We start from the raw sequence: 17,492 nt of genomic DNA on the forward strand, positions 1-17,492 counted from the left end.
AAATCAGATGTATGGGACCTCTAAGAGTGTAGCAGAAAATGAAACTTGGAATGAAGCTTATGTCATGCTACGTATTTGGGTAATTCTCAGAGAACCGTAAGACAGCAGACACAGCTGTTAAGAATCGCTCATTATACTTGCTGTTAGTCAGAGTAAAACAAATCATGACGGCTCTTGATCTGTTTCATTAGTTAACCTAAATAATTGTTGTAGAAGGATATATGGGCCAATATTTAGCCCTCAAACCAACAACTAGCTAAGACCAACTCACTGCTTTCAATGCGAAGTGGAGTCAGACTGCAGGATTGCACAGAAAGGGAGCAGCCTGCGTGTACAAGGCAGGAAGGTCATTGGAAATTGTTGAACCACGATCAAAGGAGTTGGATATTTGTGTGTGGGCTGCGTGCAACACGTGAGCCTTCCTGTAACTGCAGGGAGAAGCCAGAACCATTTCACGGCATAGCATGTGAGTTTATTTTAAAACCACAGCATTTTTTGGGTTAAACGGAGGAAGGACGATGTTGTGGTTACGACTAGGTCACAGCATACTGAGTTCGGTTCCCTCTTCCTGAAAGCAAGCAAATCATTTAATTTCTTGAAAACCAGGAAGAACCATGTTTCCTTTGGTAAAACACGAGCTAGACACTCCTACTAGCAGATCATTAATTCACACCTACTGCCACTGAGATCTGCGAACAAAGGTCTCTGCCTGCTGAGCCAGCTCCTTCACAGCTCACAAACTCCCAGCCTCCGCCCTCCCGCGTGGCTCTGCTCTCTGTAGAGCCGAGGTACCGGGACCGGTGGGCTGCTAGGCTGCATCTGAGCCACGAGGCTCTGCGGCCTTCTGAGAAAGTCGACGTCTCTGTCCTAGTCAGCCTGTAAAATTGAAGTACCAACACGCAGTCCCCACCAATATCAAAGGATCCACCATCTGTGTAAGAATAAACCTGCTGCTGAAGTCTTCACAAGATAGGCCAGTTATAACATAGAGATTTTTGGCTCAGGGTTTTAAATATCCTTTCTAATTTATGAGGAGAGGCTGGAAGTGCAGCCTGAATTTGAGTCTCCTTTGGACTTTTACCAAAGGGCCTTTCGGTGATGCACCTGGTCCAAATTACCTGGAAAGGTTAACATCCAAGATCAAGAAGAGGGCTCCAAAGTCAAAGGGAAGGTTTTGTTTGTTTGATATTCTCTGACAGCCTTCTGCCCAGTGAGTGGAGGCAAGAGAAGCGAAAATTGGTGTTTAACTAGTGTGATTTTCCATGCCATCTCCCCATGGCAAGTGCCCAGCTTGCCTTGCCGAGAGCCAATGCCCGTAGCTCACACAACAGCCATCCACAAGTACAGCACCACTGGCCACAGATTTTCAAATAGTCTTTATCCTAAACTAAACTCATTATTTCTCCTTATCTGCATGTGTCTAATCTTCAGTGCAGGGAGGCCTAAAGTCCTCTGAGCGTTACCGCTGTGCTGCTGCGCAATGACAAGCAGAAGGGGAGGAGAATAACCTGCCCCAGCTCCTGTTAAAGCTGACGTGCGCTCTGTCACGGAAGCAACCGTGGCTCCTCTCAATGTAACAATCTGCACCACCGACTAAATAAAAGTAAAATTTATTTGGCATAGGACAGAAAAGTAAGAACAAAATCACATACAAAATAAATGTTAAGCAGAAAAATATTCACAGAACGAGATTAATGTTTTATAAAAAACTCAAACTTTAAGCATCTGATAAAAACATGTTACTTTCTGCTCAGCCTTTGTTTTATGTTTCTCTCTCATAGTCTTGTGTGGCTTTGGAAGTCCAAATTTAGAGGTCTTCCTTTACATACATTAGTTTACACTGCAGAACATCTACCACAGACAAACTATTTCAAAATGGCAACATACTGAAGGGTTACTCCCCTTTTTAAGACATGCAGTTTCCATTTTTTTCTTTTAGTCTGCCTACCCACCTGCCGCATACTGAGAACATATAAGCGTGCCCTGCTTCTGCTGAGTAACTCCACCACTCCATTTCGCCAGTGCTCCAGGTTTACCTTTTAACCGAATGGTCCAGACACTTCCACCGTACAGGCTACAAGATCCCTGTGTTCTCCCAATATAACCGAAGAACAATTCATGAACTAGCTACACTTCATGTGTTACCAGATACCTTAGGTAAGAGATTCTCCTTATTTTCTGGTGAATACAATTTGAAAGATTAAAGTTCCTAAAATGTGTGTTACACGGAGTCAATGTACCGCCGTAACAGGTTGTTTGCACCTGACTGTGAGACAACGGTGTTCACACTATTGTGATGTGGTATTACGTACATGCACATTTTATATCGTGATCTGCACTCTAGTACTGATAGCAACATCCAGCCAATTCGTCTGCATATCCTTGAGCAATCTTCTCCCTTACAGCGTCCTGTGGCTGAGGGGCCCTCTCTAGGTCTCTTGATGTTGATATTCTGCTTGAAATAACCCCAGTTTGTTCATTCAACTCCATTCTTTGCTTCCAAGGCAAAACCTACCCTTTCTATTTGCATAGTTTTGCACAGAAAATTGTTGTTACAGCACATGTGAGACATGCTAGCTGTTTAGTTCCCTCATCCTCTGCTCCAACAGAGACCTACTTCTACAAGTGACATGTAAACAGTTGTTGCTGCAAGAAGAAACTACCTTCCAGTTTTTAAAATGACAATTTAAGGAACTTCTTTAATAGCTCAGTCTTGCAGAAAAAAATCATTCTTACGATTCTTTCAGTGTTGGGAAATGCTGGCTTCTGAACAAAAAATTTGTGATCTTATTTAAGAAGTAGTTCATTTACAGAAATACACGCTTCCTGAATCACAAGCTGCATTTCTTTTAACAATTCTGAACATTAATCACTGTGACCTCTTTTCCCAATGGCTGGTGCAGAAAGTCATAACAGACATAACATGTGCTTTTCTTCCAAAAATATTGAGCAGAAATTATTGTCACATGGTACAAAAGTTATTCCCATTTTATTTACTGACTTGAATTAAATAAAAACGAATGTCCATGGCTGTTGTCATGCAATGCGAGTCTTAGTGATGATGTAAAAAGATAGTTTGAGGTGTGAAGGTTTATAATACAACGCCATCGAAACAAACCCACTAAAACTTACAAGGCAAGCAGTGAATCAAATTTAGTCGTCTAATAACCTATGCAACCATGCTGAAGTCAGCCGGGCTGTACGGACAGCAGCGCAAGACACTGGTTTTAGCAAAGGCTTACATTTCCAGCGCAATACCAGCAATCGATTGTGAGGTTAACCAGTGCCCACCTACACCTGACTGACCCAACAGCCTCTTCATGCTCTGAGCTCAGCCTGAAGTCAGCAGACTGAGCACATGGCAACAGCAGGGCTCGGCTCAAGCATTGTACAATGCTATTGTTGGCGCTCTTTATGTTTGGACTTGGAAGAGCAACACCTCTTCATTCTTCTAGTGAGACACAGAAAAGTTGACTAAAAAAGTCATAAGGCACCACTGATTCAATATGTTTTGCATTCTTCTTTTTTAACACTTCATAGTGAAATAAATACTTTAATACTGAACATATTGTAATTAGCTATTGATATACGAAGCAATATATTGAATGATAAAATGCTGCACTGTTCTGGAAAATATCTGGGGACTTTCATAGCAAAAGATATAAATATCAAAGTTGCTGTTAGGTGAAAAAATACCTCTTTCTGCATTGTTAAGCTATTTTACATATACGCCAAACATCCATTGTGAAGATGTTTCTATAGTACAAAGTGCTAAAACCCAAGCAGCTCAGATTTCTTCCCTTGTTGACTGAGGGCCTTTTACACAGCATGTTTTAAAGTGAGATTGAAGCTGGTTGGCCAAGTCTTTGGTAGTGGTCCAGAATTTCTGGTCAGAAAACCTTGGTCAAAAGATCAAACATAGGATATTTTGAATGATGCAGAGAGTTGGCAGAACAATGTGCAGCATTTTCATTGACTTACTCGAAGTAAATCAGTCATGCTGGAAGCAGGTAAGTTACAAAAAAGGTATCGTTTCTGGAGGGGTTGATTTTTTTTTTTTGGCTGCATAGCTATTTGGATATTAATAAGGATTTGGCAGGTCAAGGTACTGAAAACATTCTATTCTTAAATTCAAAATGTTGTTCCTTAGAAAGTTATAAGTGCTTCAGTTTAATAACGTGAATACAATAATTTATCCTTTAAATTATTATCCTAAAAATCTTATTTGGACTTCTATTCACATAATAATATCCCAAAGAGATAGGCACTTTAGTGCATATGTTTAAGTGACATCCATAAAATACATATACAAATTCAGTACTGCGCTAGGCTTGATCCCAAGGTGCACCTGTCACATGGAGGTCCCACTAATATCTGTTTAAGAAACTCTTACAGCCACGATCCTGCAATCAGATGTAGATACATCCCTGCGCCTGCGCATTTAATTGCAGGTTCAAGACCATAAATAGTAACTTAAAATAGGTCTTTAGATATAAAAATGTAAAAAACCAGGTACATAATCAAATGCTATCACAGCTAACAAAATTTTGTAAACAAGCACTGAAAAGGCCAAATTAAATCTGATCTGACCAACTCCAGCTGTCTCATCCCCTTCACCGTGACTGTCCGGGCTGTCGGGCAGAAAGGGGATCTGCCCCTCCACACCCACTGACAGAGCAAAAAGCCCTACGCACAAACATTTCAGCGGGGTCCGGACTCTCTTTGGCTACATTCCCTAGATTTTCAAGGACTGACCTCATTGTAGCCGCACAGCATACTTAGGATCATGTCTCCCATGCTAGAGAAACATTTTATTAACCTACATGCCTATTTTTTCTTTTCTTTTTTTTTTTTTTTGAGTAACACCCTGTGAAGCATGGCTGCTGATACAGGCTTGGTAGGGGTCCCGAGGAGTACGCTGATGAAACAGAAACTGTTGAGGAGACAGAGGAGAAATTTTTCAGTGCTAACCTTCAGAAGTCCAATTAACAAAGAGCTATCATTCAGCAATATTTAAAATCCAGAATTATAATCTTCCTCTAATTTCCAAAGGCACTTTGTATGTGTTAAGATCCATTTGTAAAATGCACTCACTCATACAATGAACTCTTTTCTCATACACAAAATTCAAAAGCCATTAAACATATTAACCAATTGTCACAATGTTAGAATACTTTACTCTCTCTTCTACTAATGCAAGCCTTGCAGCTCTCTGTGGAGACTCCTCTCAGCAAAGGTTGAAAGGACAGGCTTTGTGGTGAAGTCAGCCAAATCTTCCCATTTCTCTTGAACCAGGGCAGACAGCAAATTTTGGAGCTGATGCTCCCACTTCGACGGACAAACCCCAGACCTCCTCCGCTACACCAAAGGGCCTTCACTTACGCACATTTTTGACCTCAGCTGCTCTACTGCAACACAAGTCAAACACAATCTCTCTGAGACTTGTGACCCGGGAAGCTTTTTAAGTCAAAACCCATCATTTAATTGTACCAAAGAAACAACTGGAAAGCAGTCTGCTAGCGATGCTTTACAGAAGGAGCTGGCAACAAGTAATTGCAGCACTTGCACCAAGATTACTTTCTGAGGACTCTCGGCATGTAGTCTCAGCTGGAGGGCACTGCAATAACCCAGGACATGGATGACTGTGATTTGGTCCACATCAGAGTAGGAAAGAATTACGTGACTAAAAGCATAACACTATTAAAAAACAAGGAAATAGGGATTAAAAAAAGATACTTTTATGCTTCTGAATTCTTCACTTGTGCTTTTCTTGGGAAGATTCTCCACAGGTTAAAACAAGGCCAGACACACTCCTTCCTTGAGGCAGGATGTGCTATCTATTGCTTAAAATATGAATTGCTTGGCTAAGCTGAACAGGTTTAGGATGAACTCTTGGTCACCATGTAGTAGGTCTATGGCTTGCAGAAGCAGATGGGCCAAGTTGGGCATGCAAAGAAGGATCCAGGGGACTCTTGGCTACATGGTTTTCCCCAGCAACTGTTTTTTAAACAGAAAATAGACTGTGCTTTATCATTCAAATAACGCAGCCACTGTACCCAGCGTGAAACAGCTTTGTTCCAGCTCTCATTAAACTCAAAGCCAGACGTCCCTTGGAGCTCTCGAGACAGGGCTGGATGCGGTAAGCATGATGCACGTGTGTTGTGTATGGTCCACAAAACGCCTTTCAGGACAGCCTGCAGTATAAGCAAATAAAATTTATAGCTTTGAGCAACTATAGTTCGTAAGCTGCATTTATTACTTCTGTAATAGAGACTGAAGTTTGTTCCAGCTGACAAGCCAAAAGTGGAAATAAAGCAAAACAGACAACTTTCCAATGACGTGGTCAGGAGAGCTGACTTGAAGGAAACTTGAAAACAGACATCGCCCGAAGATGGGCCAGAACCCATTTCACCTCGGTATAGGTGGAAGCGGGGGGGCACCTCTTTCTTTTCGGCCAGAGCCACCTAAAAGAGAAAGAACATTTTTTGTGTTACTCCTCCTGGTTTCTTTTAAAGTGGGAGTTTACATCCAAGTCATTAATTCAGTTACTGGTGAAGATCTACTCATTTCGTGCCTAGCCATTTTACTAAAAAATCTTTGTAGAGTTTCTCGTTAGTTTATTAAACAACATCAGAATTTCAAACAGTGTAAAAGAAAGGCTTTAACTAACGCTATCCCCAAACGCTGAGAAAGCATATGTATTTTAGTCCTCTGTCCCTTTCTCACAACAGATTGATAGCTCGTTAGCCTCGCTGTTTTACACGAACACAAACCTTCTCAGTGCTACTCGCAACACATGCAAATGTGAGTGAAGTGGCAAGCTCTAAATACAGTAACAACCCAAAGCTCTTCATGTTTTTTCCCTATACAAAGATTTTCATTGTAAACTCATGCAAGAAAGCATAAAAAAAAGCGCATATATTACTTTGTCTTTCTTTGTGGAGTTATATGTCTAGGATGAAAGCTAACACGGCAAAGTGAAGGGTCAGAGACTAACAGGAATTTCTGCTCCAAACCAAAACCTCATCATTTGGAAACAGGAGAGAGGGAGAAACATCTGAGTGTACAGATGATTACAGCATAACTATGAGCCACTGATGTCACTGGTTGTGAAAGAAGTAAACTGATCCTTGGGTGTATCAGGCAAAACGCCACTAACAAAGATAGGAAACATTTATGCTGCTGTAGACAACATGGTTGAGACCTGAACTGGCACAGCCTGTAACACGGATTGGAAAAGACAAACTCAAATGGAAATGTATACAGAAGGAACCCTGATGATCAGGGAACATACCCTGGAAGCAGAGTCTAGTACATCCTGATTTAATAAGCCCCACAAACAAAAGCTGAGAGGAGGATATGACTATTGTCTTAAAAAATATTAGGGGTTTAACACACCAAGGAGGGAGGATAGCTAAATTCAGGGATGATGTTGGCACAAGAACAAATCAGTTGTGTGTGAACGTAGATGGGAAATGAGGAGGAAATCCTAGGGGATTTTGTGGTTCTGGCTGCCTGCCGCAGAAGGGGGCTGACTATAATGGCAGAGGTGGTCTCCTGCAATACAGGTTCCAACTTAAAAACCAAACAATTCCCCCCCTCAAACACAAGTTTAAAAGGGCTTGCGCCTGTGAACCTGCATTTAGCTTTTTCTGTGTGATGGGGCAGGGTGACCAGGCTGTTGGTCTGAGAAGTTCTGAAACCTCAGCATCGAGTCTCTTCCCCATCCACATTGTTTTTAGGACGATACGCTGAAATTCCAGAAGCAGAGGTGGAACAAACTTACCTCTACTTTCATTTCTTGCTAGTTTACTGGGATAACTTCTGTTCACTGGTACATATGGCTCTGGAGGTGGCAAATCAGATATAGGGTGAAAAGAAAATCTGCTTTCCCACTCATCTGAAAAAAATCCCACGTAATTTATTCATTAGTTTTGTGACACAGCTTCAGGAAAGTCAATTGACATGAACATAATTTTTAATACATTTTATACTGCAAAATGCTTACATAGCTGAGTATTGAACCAGCATCCTATTGTGAAGTTGGGGAAGAAGATGCTTTAGGTCAGTTTGCGAAAGAAAATTCTTATTAACTTTAACCGATCACTCAGCCAATTTAACACAAAATCACAGAAATCAGGAAAACGGCCATAATTCCACTGAAGCAAGTACTATGTTCCCTTTCATGTTTAATAGATCTGCTTTTTTATACACACAGATGCATACACATATATGTGTTACTGGAAATGCATAGTGTCTCCTGCCTCTCAACAGTATTTTTTTCCTGGGTATAGAATTTTCTGATATTCATTCTTCGTTGATGTAGAGAGCTCAAAAGCATCATCAAAAGCATACTGACTTAGAAGTGGTGTTTTTTCTTTCTTAATTTTTATACAGGAAAAAGAAAATCTGAGGCCATTATGATAACATTTGTGACAGAGAAATTCGTATGTAACAAGTGTCAAAAATGGAAAAATACATCAGTTGAAACTGTATCTCTTGAGACTGCAGGGGCCCTACTGATGTGCTCACTGAGTGCACAGAATTCTAAACAATAAAGTAAGCTGATCAGCTTCTTCACTGAAATCACAGGAAACATTTACAGAGCTCTGCTCTGCACTTGAGTTTAGAGGCCCAAGGAAGAAAGTGTGGGATATCTTGAATTTTGTCGTTTCTTCACTTGGTTGCTTCAGGACTTTGCAACCATAACTTTCTTGCAATATTGCCATATTTTATTGCATAACATAATGAACAGCTGAGTAAGTTTTGCCCAGCAGTCGTAGATGTGGTTAGTTGCTGGGATCCAGTTTTTCTATGTTTACTCCCAATGGCTGCAATCAGAAACCAGCATGTGAAGGAGCTGCAGGTTCTGAACCCTGCAAATGACTTGTGCAGGAAAAAATGTATTTGTGACCCACCTGCCTTATCTGATCTGTGAAGACGCTTCAAATGTGTGAGTTACAGTTTTATTTTCTGCTTGCTTTTCCTAACCTTATAAATGTCAGAAATACCAATTTTGGCCTCCCATAACTGGCCGAAAGATTTATCCATCCTTTGCAAACAGAAAACAATTAAAAAGAAAAGCATGATCAATCTTTAAAACGCAGCAGTCTTGGACCTCACCTTTTCAATAAACACTAGGAAAAAGAGAGACACGTGACATTTTCAGCAGCGTTCTGACTATCTCTTCCCTCATCTGTTTCTCAGCTTTCAGCTTTTGAGTCATCATCCAACTTGTTCTGACTTCCAAAGAGTCTTAGCGTAGCTATGGTTTGAATTCATATTAGAGTCAGAACAACCCCCTTAGGCTGTATTTCTGTATTGTAGCAAAGCACAGCACGGTCAATAAGTTTGGGTTTTTTCAGGCTATTTTTGAGAGGGTTATTTTGGAGACTGCATTGACAGCTTCGCAGTTCTGCTCTATGTACGGCATATTTACTCCTTATTTGGCAGGGTTAATCGAGACCCAAATGACACCTCTATTGGTCAGAAATCAAAGGTCTGCACTCGCAACAAAGCCTCTATCCCAAAGTTTTTCTGATGTATTACGGCCAAAAGCCCCTACATGGTCTCTCTCAAAGGCAAACGACTGGGAGGACGGCTCACCATCGCCCGGATCCTGGAAGCCGTTTCTGACAGCGGAGGAAGGCGGAGGTGGTGGTGGTGGTGGCGGCGGCGGCGGCGCTGCTGAGCCCGGCCGGTCGGGGGGAAGCGGCGGTCGAGGCCCACCTCTCTGGGTGTCCAGCCCTGCCCGGGAGGGCAGCTGGGGAGTCGCGGGCAAAGCCCTGGAAGTGCTCCCGTTCCTGCTTATGGGAGGAGGTGGTGGCAGGGGGCCTGGAGCAAGACAAGAAGCAAGCACACAAACACCGTTTGCACCAGGGGTTATTCCTCCAGTGGCAAAGCCACTGCCCGTGTCCCACGGCCTCCCACCAACACACCGGAGAGGGTGGGCTGGTTTGGGACCCTCGGCCCTGAGGGGGAATCGCCCTCAGCACCCCCTTCCCTGCTCTCCAGAGCTCCCTAGGGAGTTGGTGCTGGTGTGAGGAGCAGAGGTCAGGGGAGCAGGGTACATCTAAGCATAAACACAGCTCAGTGCCCATATTCCCATCTCCTTCAGCTACAGAAGCCTCTGCAGAAGTCCTGCTGGTCCTTGTAGCCACTTTTAAACCACTCCAAGTTACGCTGGCCACATCGAACATAAGTTACAGCTGGAATTCACGGTACTGTGGAGGTCCAAGCCATAGCCCACTTCCTTCCCATGTACCATTGCAAGGCAAGAAGACACGTAGCAGGAGAGCTCTGCTACCCTCAAAGGCTCTCTGTCCATTGGGGTGGTCCGCTCCGGGTGTCACGGCCAGGGTCTGTGGTGGGGCACAGGGGAATTCAGCCCAGCAGCAGCAGCGGCAGGCAGCATGGCCTCAGCTCGCTCATTTATAAACACATATGCTGCGTGCCAGGTTTTTCGGTAATTGGAGCATATCCACCTCCCGCTAAACTGAAAACAGACCTCACACGTAGACTGGCACTCCCAGTGTCTGCACATCTAAGTAACTGGCGTGGTGTCACAACAGGTCAAGTACGAAGGCAGAGCCGACGTAACACAGGAGCAGGGCTGTCCTGAGGGTAGGAGAAGGGCGCTTCTCCACAAGGAGCTGGCGAATAAGGGCAAGAAAGCTGCTGCTGCCAGGGAGAGACGTACTCATGGTTAGGACAGGAGCAGACGATGAAGCAGAGGGTGTGGAGGGCTATGTGTGTTCAAAGGTCTCTCTACCTCTGTTTGGCACAGTTGGGCAACTGGCAATTATGTCCATTTTTATGAAATGTTTCCTTGTCCTGACGAAATCTGGCTACAGACGTGCATTTTGAAAAAGAGAGCAGCAAATACTGTGTCTCCAGCAACAAGCATTGAAATATGCTTCAAGAAACATGCTGTACTTGGTGGAGTTTCTTTTTTTTCTTTCTCTTTCTTTCCTTTTTTACAAATTACTAAAGTTTGCCTTCAGGGAATGGTTTCCAAGAATGAGAAACACTTAGCAACCTTCAGAAATGTTTTGCTTGCTCTCTCTCTAAACTCCATCATCTATACTGAATCGCTGCGGAACAGGAGAATTTACATTTATAATTTATTGATACAACTTCCTTTACGTATTAAGCCAGCAGAAAGGTAGCACAGATTTGCTAAAACCATCTGCCTCAGAAAAGAGCCAACCAGGAAAGCACCGGTGGAAACAGAGGCCGTCACGGAAGAAGCTCTTGGAAGTGTCTGAATAATTGCAGACGCTCTCTGCAAATATGATCCATGCTCCCAGTCAAAGGTGACGAGATTTCTCTGGTTTGTTTACTGCAGGCTGCATTGCCATCGTGCCGTCCTTCAGGCTGGCAGCCAGCTCCACAAAGCACGGTTTCAGGGCCAGCGTTTGCTGTAGCTGCACGCCTGCTGCAGGTGCGATGCTACAGGCGATCCACGCTGGCTCAGGGAGCTGGAAAGCAACACAGACGGCTGTCGCCCATGGGAGCTCCTGTGACGTTCACTTCTACCGTCCAGAACCGCGCGGTTTCGAGAGGATTCCACATTTTTATTCCAAAGGATGAAGTGAAAGGCAACTCTATGGAGCTTCCCAGTGTTGCCTTCCGTGCAACGCTTCTCCCTTCCCGATGTTACAGGGCCTGGCTGTTGGTACCTCAATTCTCTCATCTCCAAGGGGAGAGCCATCGGGTATTAAGCAAGCTAAGTTACAATGTGCAATTCTCAAAAGTTATGAACAGCAGTTGTCACAGAGGACAAAGTATATTATGAAATAACTCAAAGGAGACAATTCTACTTTTCGTCTCATTTGAAATCTGCATATGGTAAGCAACAACAGTTACTCACGCTGTAACAACTGCCATTACATTTAACACCCGTTGGCTAGGTCTTTTATTAAAATAATTTGTATTTGTCTGTAAGTGTTCCCCATCTCCCAACACGTAGAAGGTCGGGTTCTGCAAACCTCCACTCACGAGAACGCCGCCATTACCTCACGCTGGCTGACTCAGGAAGGCAAATGCTGTCACCTACCAGAAGCCAGGTAAGGCAGCTTCTTCGCATCAAAGAACATCAGAATCACAGAATCATTAAGGTTGGAAAAGACCTCTGAGATCATCAAGTCCAACCGTCACCCCAACACCACCATGCCTGCTAAGCCATGTCCTGAAGGGCCACATCCACACGTTTTTTTAACGGCAGTAATTATAACGAACATTGCTGAGATCTGCAAAGGCACGCGTGAGCGGGCTGGTGATGGAGCGACTTCCCTCGCCCCGCCGCGACGCCCGCAGAGCCGTATTTCTGACTGCGGAGCGCCTTGCACCCCACCTCGCCGCGCGTCGCCCACGCTCTCCGGCACCTGCGTGGCAGCAGCTCACGGGCGACGGCGCCGCATCGCGCTCCTCGGTGCGGCACACGGCGGAGAAGCCGCGACGACCCGGCCGAGGGGCTGCACATTCAGGGTTCGCTCCAGGGGCACCGCCAACGGCGGGCAAAGCAAGAGCTTCCCCTCTCCGCCACGAATCCTCCCCCCAGCCCACGGCACCCGGCTCCCTACCTGAGCGGCTGGGGGGGTCCCTGACGGGCGGCGGCGGCCTCTCGCTGGGCGGGGGGGGCAGGGGTCCGGAGCGGCCCCCCCCGCCGCCGGCGGCCGAGCAGGAGCCCAGCGAGACGTTCCTCTGCGGCAGCCGTGGCATCTCGTCGCCGCCGGGGCCGGGCGGGACAGGCGGCGGCCCGGGCCTGCTGGGGGGCGGCGGGGGCGCCGGGGCTCCCAGGGCGGGCCGGGGTGCGGAGGACACGGGCGGCTTGCTGTTCTGCGGCGGCGGCGGCGGCAGGGCCACCTCCCGGGCGGAGGGCGGCCGGTGCCCGGCGGGGGGCGGCGGGGGCGGCGGCTTGTCCTCCGTCGGCCGGCCCGGGGTGGGCGGCAGCGGCGGCCGGCCGGAGAAGGGGGAGGCCGCGCCGGGGCCGGGCTGCCGGAGGGGCCCGGCCGCCCCCGCGCTCCGGCTGCCCGGGAACGGCGGGGGCGAGGGCCCCAGGCTGGGCTGCCGGCTCACGCCCGGCACCGGCGGCGAGCCCCTGTTGTGCAGGCTGGAGGCGACGGGCCGGGGCGCGCTGGGCGGCGGCGGCGGCGCGGCCTCGGGCTTGGAGCCGACGTCGGGCCGGGGCGGCGGCAGGCGGCTCCTCTGCGGCTCGGGAGCGGGGATCCGCGGCCCCGAGGGCGGCCCCGGGAAGCGCGGCGGGCCGCTCGGCGGAAAGAAGGGCTTGGCGGCTGCGGAGCGGCCTCCGGGCGGCAAGGCGGGCGGGCGGCCTCCGCCGACATCTGCGGGCACAGAAGGGAGAGCAGCGTCAACGGCCGTCGGGCCTGTCGGCGGGGCGACCCAACCGACGCGGCCGCGGCACGGCTGGCAGCGACGCGGGGAGGGAAGAAAGGGCGACAGACGGGTGTGTGAGACCATCAGCCCGAAAGCAAAGGCGTCTGGGCTTTTAAATGATGCTCAACAACAGCAGTCCGGCCAGAGGCCCTTTGCGGCCCTTCCCAGCAGCCGTCACCTCAGGAGAAGGCAGCCAGCCTGGCAGTCGAAGAAGTACTGCTCTGCGGTGCCAGGAACTTTGGTATTAAGACAAGTTCCCAAAATAGACTGTGACACAACAGAAAGTACCATCTCCGAGAGACTGTTTTGTGCACATTTGCTGAAAAACTACATTGGTCTATAAAATAAGGTTCGTAACACTCTACAACCCCCGCTGCTCCGTCCTCCTTCAACGAGCGTGAAATCCTATGTCCTTAACAAAACTCACTGGCCCCAGACCTCCTGCATTTCCAGGGGCACGGGGCTTTGAGCAGCTGCTGTGCCAGCCAGCGGGACACAGCGCGTGCCCCAGACAAGCCCCCAGCTGCAGCGTGCGTCCCAGCCGGGATGCCTCACCCACTCCCTAACCCTCCATGCCATCGTGGAGCTGATGCAGATGTACTTTCCATTTGAAAACTAGATCCTTTTTCCTGGTGCAGAAGGGAGAACTGACCTGGAATCCCCTTACAGCTCCCCTCCGGTCCTGCATGCCCACAGCTAAGGCAGGACCCGGTCTGCCTGACTGTACTTTGCAGGCAGCAATTCAACATTGCCGAGAACTTTAGTTTTCATCAGTAACTAGGAGGATGGGCGGAAAGAGGAGTCTCACTTTTCCCTCATAAAACCTAGTATTAAGAATAAAACAAGATTCAAGCTGAAAATTACATTTCCTAAGAGCCTAAGATACTTGAAGACTTTTTCAGTCCCAGCAGGTAATTTATTGCAGTGCTATGAAGGTTTCAAGCAATGTCGTTTACTTTTTCAGACTGGAACTGCAAGGTCTTTCTTACCAGCATCTCTACTCGCAGCAGATCTGAGCTTTGGCATTCCTGCTTGAAAAAGGCCTCCAAGGCCAGGTGGTCCACCACCACCAAAGCTGCCACCACCGCCACCACCAAAACCCCCGCCGCTGCCACCTCCACCTCCTCCAAAGCCACCTCCGCCAGCTCCACCAGGTCCTTTGGGTTCTGTTGGGGAAAAAAATGCCCCACGTTAGGCAGAGAAGCAAGACTAATCCTGCAAAGTCATCTCTTTCATTAGAGAAGCGCTTGTAGCTGGGGAAAAATGGATGAGCTGTCAAAACACACAAATCCTTTTTCAGGTGTGATCATCACAGCTACCATCACCACCACTGCTGCACCATGGAAGAGGCGGTGCAATAAACATTGCCATTGTGTTTTATTAAGCCATCGCTTTCCTTTAGTCTGCTCTGGACTGGAAAGCAGAGGAACTATGGAGAATTTGGAACTGAGCATGGATGGGACCTCTGAGCATATCATATTGTCTTTGTTAGCATCTTTGCACCTGCTTCCCATTTCTTCATACCTTTGTTCTCTTATTCTTCCCCTCCACTTCTCTACAAGCAAACTGGGAGATGGGGCAATCTCATGGGAAATGAGGAAGGAAAGAGGAAAAAAGAGGTGTCCTTCCTCGTGGAGGTGTCTCTGGTGATTGCTTCTGGGAAGGCACAAAACTCTGTCACTATTGATGACGTTGCAACATATCTACTGATTTAAACAAAGCCTAGTGGAGAAAGAGATTTCATTTCTGATTACTTCCATGTAGGTCCAGAAATGCAGTGACAGGATCATTAGCTGCTGATTTTTCGAATAGGCGGGAATTATTTTATCAGCCCCCCCGCCATTTCTCTCTAATGCCATTGCTTCTGCTGTGACAACACTGAGATGCTGAAAGTAATAGGAAAGTGTGTCCACAACTACAAATACAGGGAGGAGCCCGGTTCAGAGCATCACTGCAAAATGAGCAGGCCCACAGGTTGGCATATCTGTGGAGATCAGCTCTCGGATGACAGGCTACATGGCTGAGGATCAGTTGCGTAATTTCTTGGCATCTTGATTTCCACAGCTTTGGGTGGGTAAAAATTTCACTGACTTTATAGTAATTAAAACCTGTGGATGAAAAGCACTTCTAATAATCCCACCCAGGAAAAAGGAGGAATAATGTGTTCGTGGGGGAATGTTTCGCATCCTCCTGCTCTTTTCTTAAGCACGCTGGCTCAGTTCAGCTCTGACTCACAGAGGGTGTGAACCTCTGGAGAAATGCTGCTACTATGGTTTAGTCTTTCGTCATGATTTGTTAATTCATGTAAACAAGAAAATAGGCCGCACCATTTAAATCTTACTGTTTACCCCTCCTGTAATCCTCTTAATGCCTTTCTCCAGCTCATTACAATAGCTTAAATGTGTAACTTTGCTTTCAGAGATAATATTTGAGTGTTTACAAACTAAGTACCTGGCTGACTGCAGGACTGTATCTATTTTTTTAATTATTCTTCTTTGGTCACACTCTTTCGGGCATCTCCTTGTTTCCTCGTCATCTTGCTATCACAGTCCAGCCTTTAATTGCATGGCCAGACCCGGACTGAGTTGCATCCCATTTGCTAACCAGTCTGTAGAAGTGCCTTCTTCCCCTAGACAATAAACGTAGCGGGCCCTTGTTGCTCCCTCTTCTCCTGTCCCTGTCCTGTCTTCCCAACACTTCTGCCACATGGGCTTTTCCAGCCTCCTCTCAGCACCCGCCGAGACGTACAGTGAGACACAGCAGCAGCTCAGCTGGATGGAGACCTTGTCTCTATGCAGGCAGGTGGAGCTGCTGCCTTGTGCCAGAGCCCCTTTGGGCAGCCTGCCTGTTCAGACAGAAAGAGAACTCCCCTGCGTCGCCCCAGGAGCGGCAGAACTGCAGGCAGCGGTGACACGCAGGTGGGGCTGGGGTTCCTGGCTCCGGTTTTGCTTTACATGGTACTGTGGCCATTAACAAGCCAACGGTGTCGTGCCAGGGGTGCCTTTATTTTCATACTGCTTATGCAAAAGTAGAGTCTGAAATTCCACTTTATTCTCTGTGCTCTCCTTAGTCTTGATGGGGGTTTTGGTAGCCTGATCTGTGGCAGCTCCTCGGCAGAGCTCCTAGTAGGGTTTGCATCGTATTCCGATTTAAGCAAATGAGAAAATTAATTGCTGTATGAGAGTAAGCAAACAAATTAACACTGGCATTTCATAAGCAGTATGTGATGGCTGTCTTGGGCACACCAATCATGAAGTGACAGAGTTTTTGATTCTCGGAGAAGGAGGGGGGTCAGCAGAACTGCCACCTTGGACTTCTGGAGGGCAGACTTAGGCCTGTTTGGGAGCCTGGTTGAGAGAGCCCCTTGGGAGGCAGTCCTGAAGGGCAAAGGGGTCCAGGAAGGCTGGACACTCTGCAAGGAGGAACTCTCAAAGGCAGAGGAACAGGCCGTCCCCATGTGCCGAAAGGCAAGCCGGCGGGGAAGACCAGCCTGGTTGAACAGAGAGCTTTGGCTGGCACTCAGGAAAAAAGGAGAGTTTATGTCCTTTGGAAGAATGGGCAGGACACTCAGGAGGACTACAAGGATATCGTGAGGTTATGCAGAGAGAAAGTTAGAAGAGCCAAAGCCCAACTAGAACTTAGCCTAGCTACTGCCGTAAAAGGCAATTAAAAATGTTTCTATAAATACATTAACAACAAAAGGAGGGCAAAGGAGAATCTCCATCCTTTATTGGATGTGGGGAAACTTAGTGACAAAGGATGAGGAAAAGGCTGAGGTACTTCATGCCTTCTTTGCCTCAGTCTTTAACAGTAAGGGAAGTTGTTCTCTGGACACCCAGCCCCCTGAGCAAGAAGACAGAGGTGGGGAGCTGAATGAAACTCCCAAAATCCAAGGGGAAATGGTCACTTGCTACGCCACATAGACACACACAAGTCTATGGGGCTGGATGGGATCCACCCAACAGTGCTAAAGGAGCTGGCAGATGTGCTCACCAAGCCACTTTCCATCATCAGCGGTCCTGTCTAACTGGGGAGGTCCCAGCTGACTGGAAGTTAGCTAACACTAAGCCCATCTACAAGAAGGGCCGGAAAGA

General features: G+C 47.1%; 1 protein-coding gene across 4 annotated transcripts in view; it reads right to left on the minus strand.

Annotated features, from left to right (window-relative positions):
* Positions 1-1,594: 1,594 nt before the first annotated feature.
* WIPF1 (WAS/WASL interacting protein family member 1) overlaps positions 1,595-17,492 on the minus strand; it is a 60,351-nt gene continuing 44,453 nt past the window's right edge. For all 4 annotated transcript variants that reach the window (XM_075430300.1, XM_075430298.1, XM_075430299.1 and 1 more), the window contains 5 exons: positions 14,388-14,564; positions 12,585-13,346; positions 9,607-9,834; positions 7,787-7,900; positions 1,595-6,464 (listed from right to left, as the gene is read on the minus strand). In XM_075430300.1, the coding sequence (XP_075286415.1) occupies positions 6,409-6,464; positions 7,787-7,900; positions 9,607-9,834; positions 12,585-13,346; positions 14,388-14,564 (1,337 nt within the window). In that variant the 3' untranslated portion in view covers positions 1,595-6,408. The remainder of the gene's footprint in view (positions 6,465-7,786; positions 7,901-9,606; positions 9,835-12,584; positions 13,347-14,387; positions 14,565-17,492) is intronic.

The sequence above is a fragment of the Opisthocomus hoazin genome, chromosome 9 (genome assembly GCF_030867145.1).
Source record: "Opisthocomus hoazin isolate bOpiHoa1 chromosome 9, bOpiHoa1.hap1, whole genome shotgun sequence".
Classification (NCBI taxonomy): Eukaryota; Metazoa; Chordata; class Aves; order Opisthocomiformes; family Opisthocomidae; genus Opisthocomus; species Opisthocomus hoazin.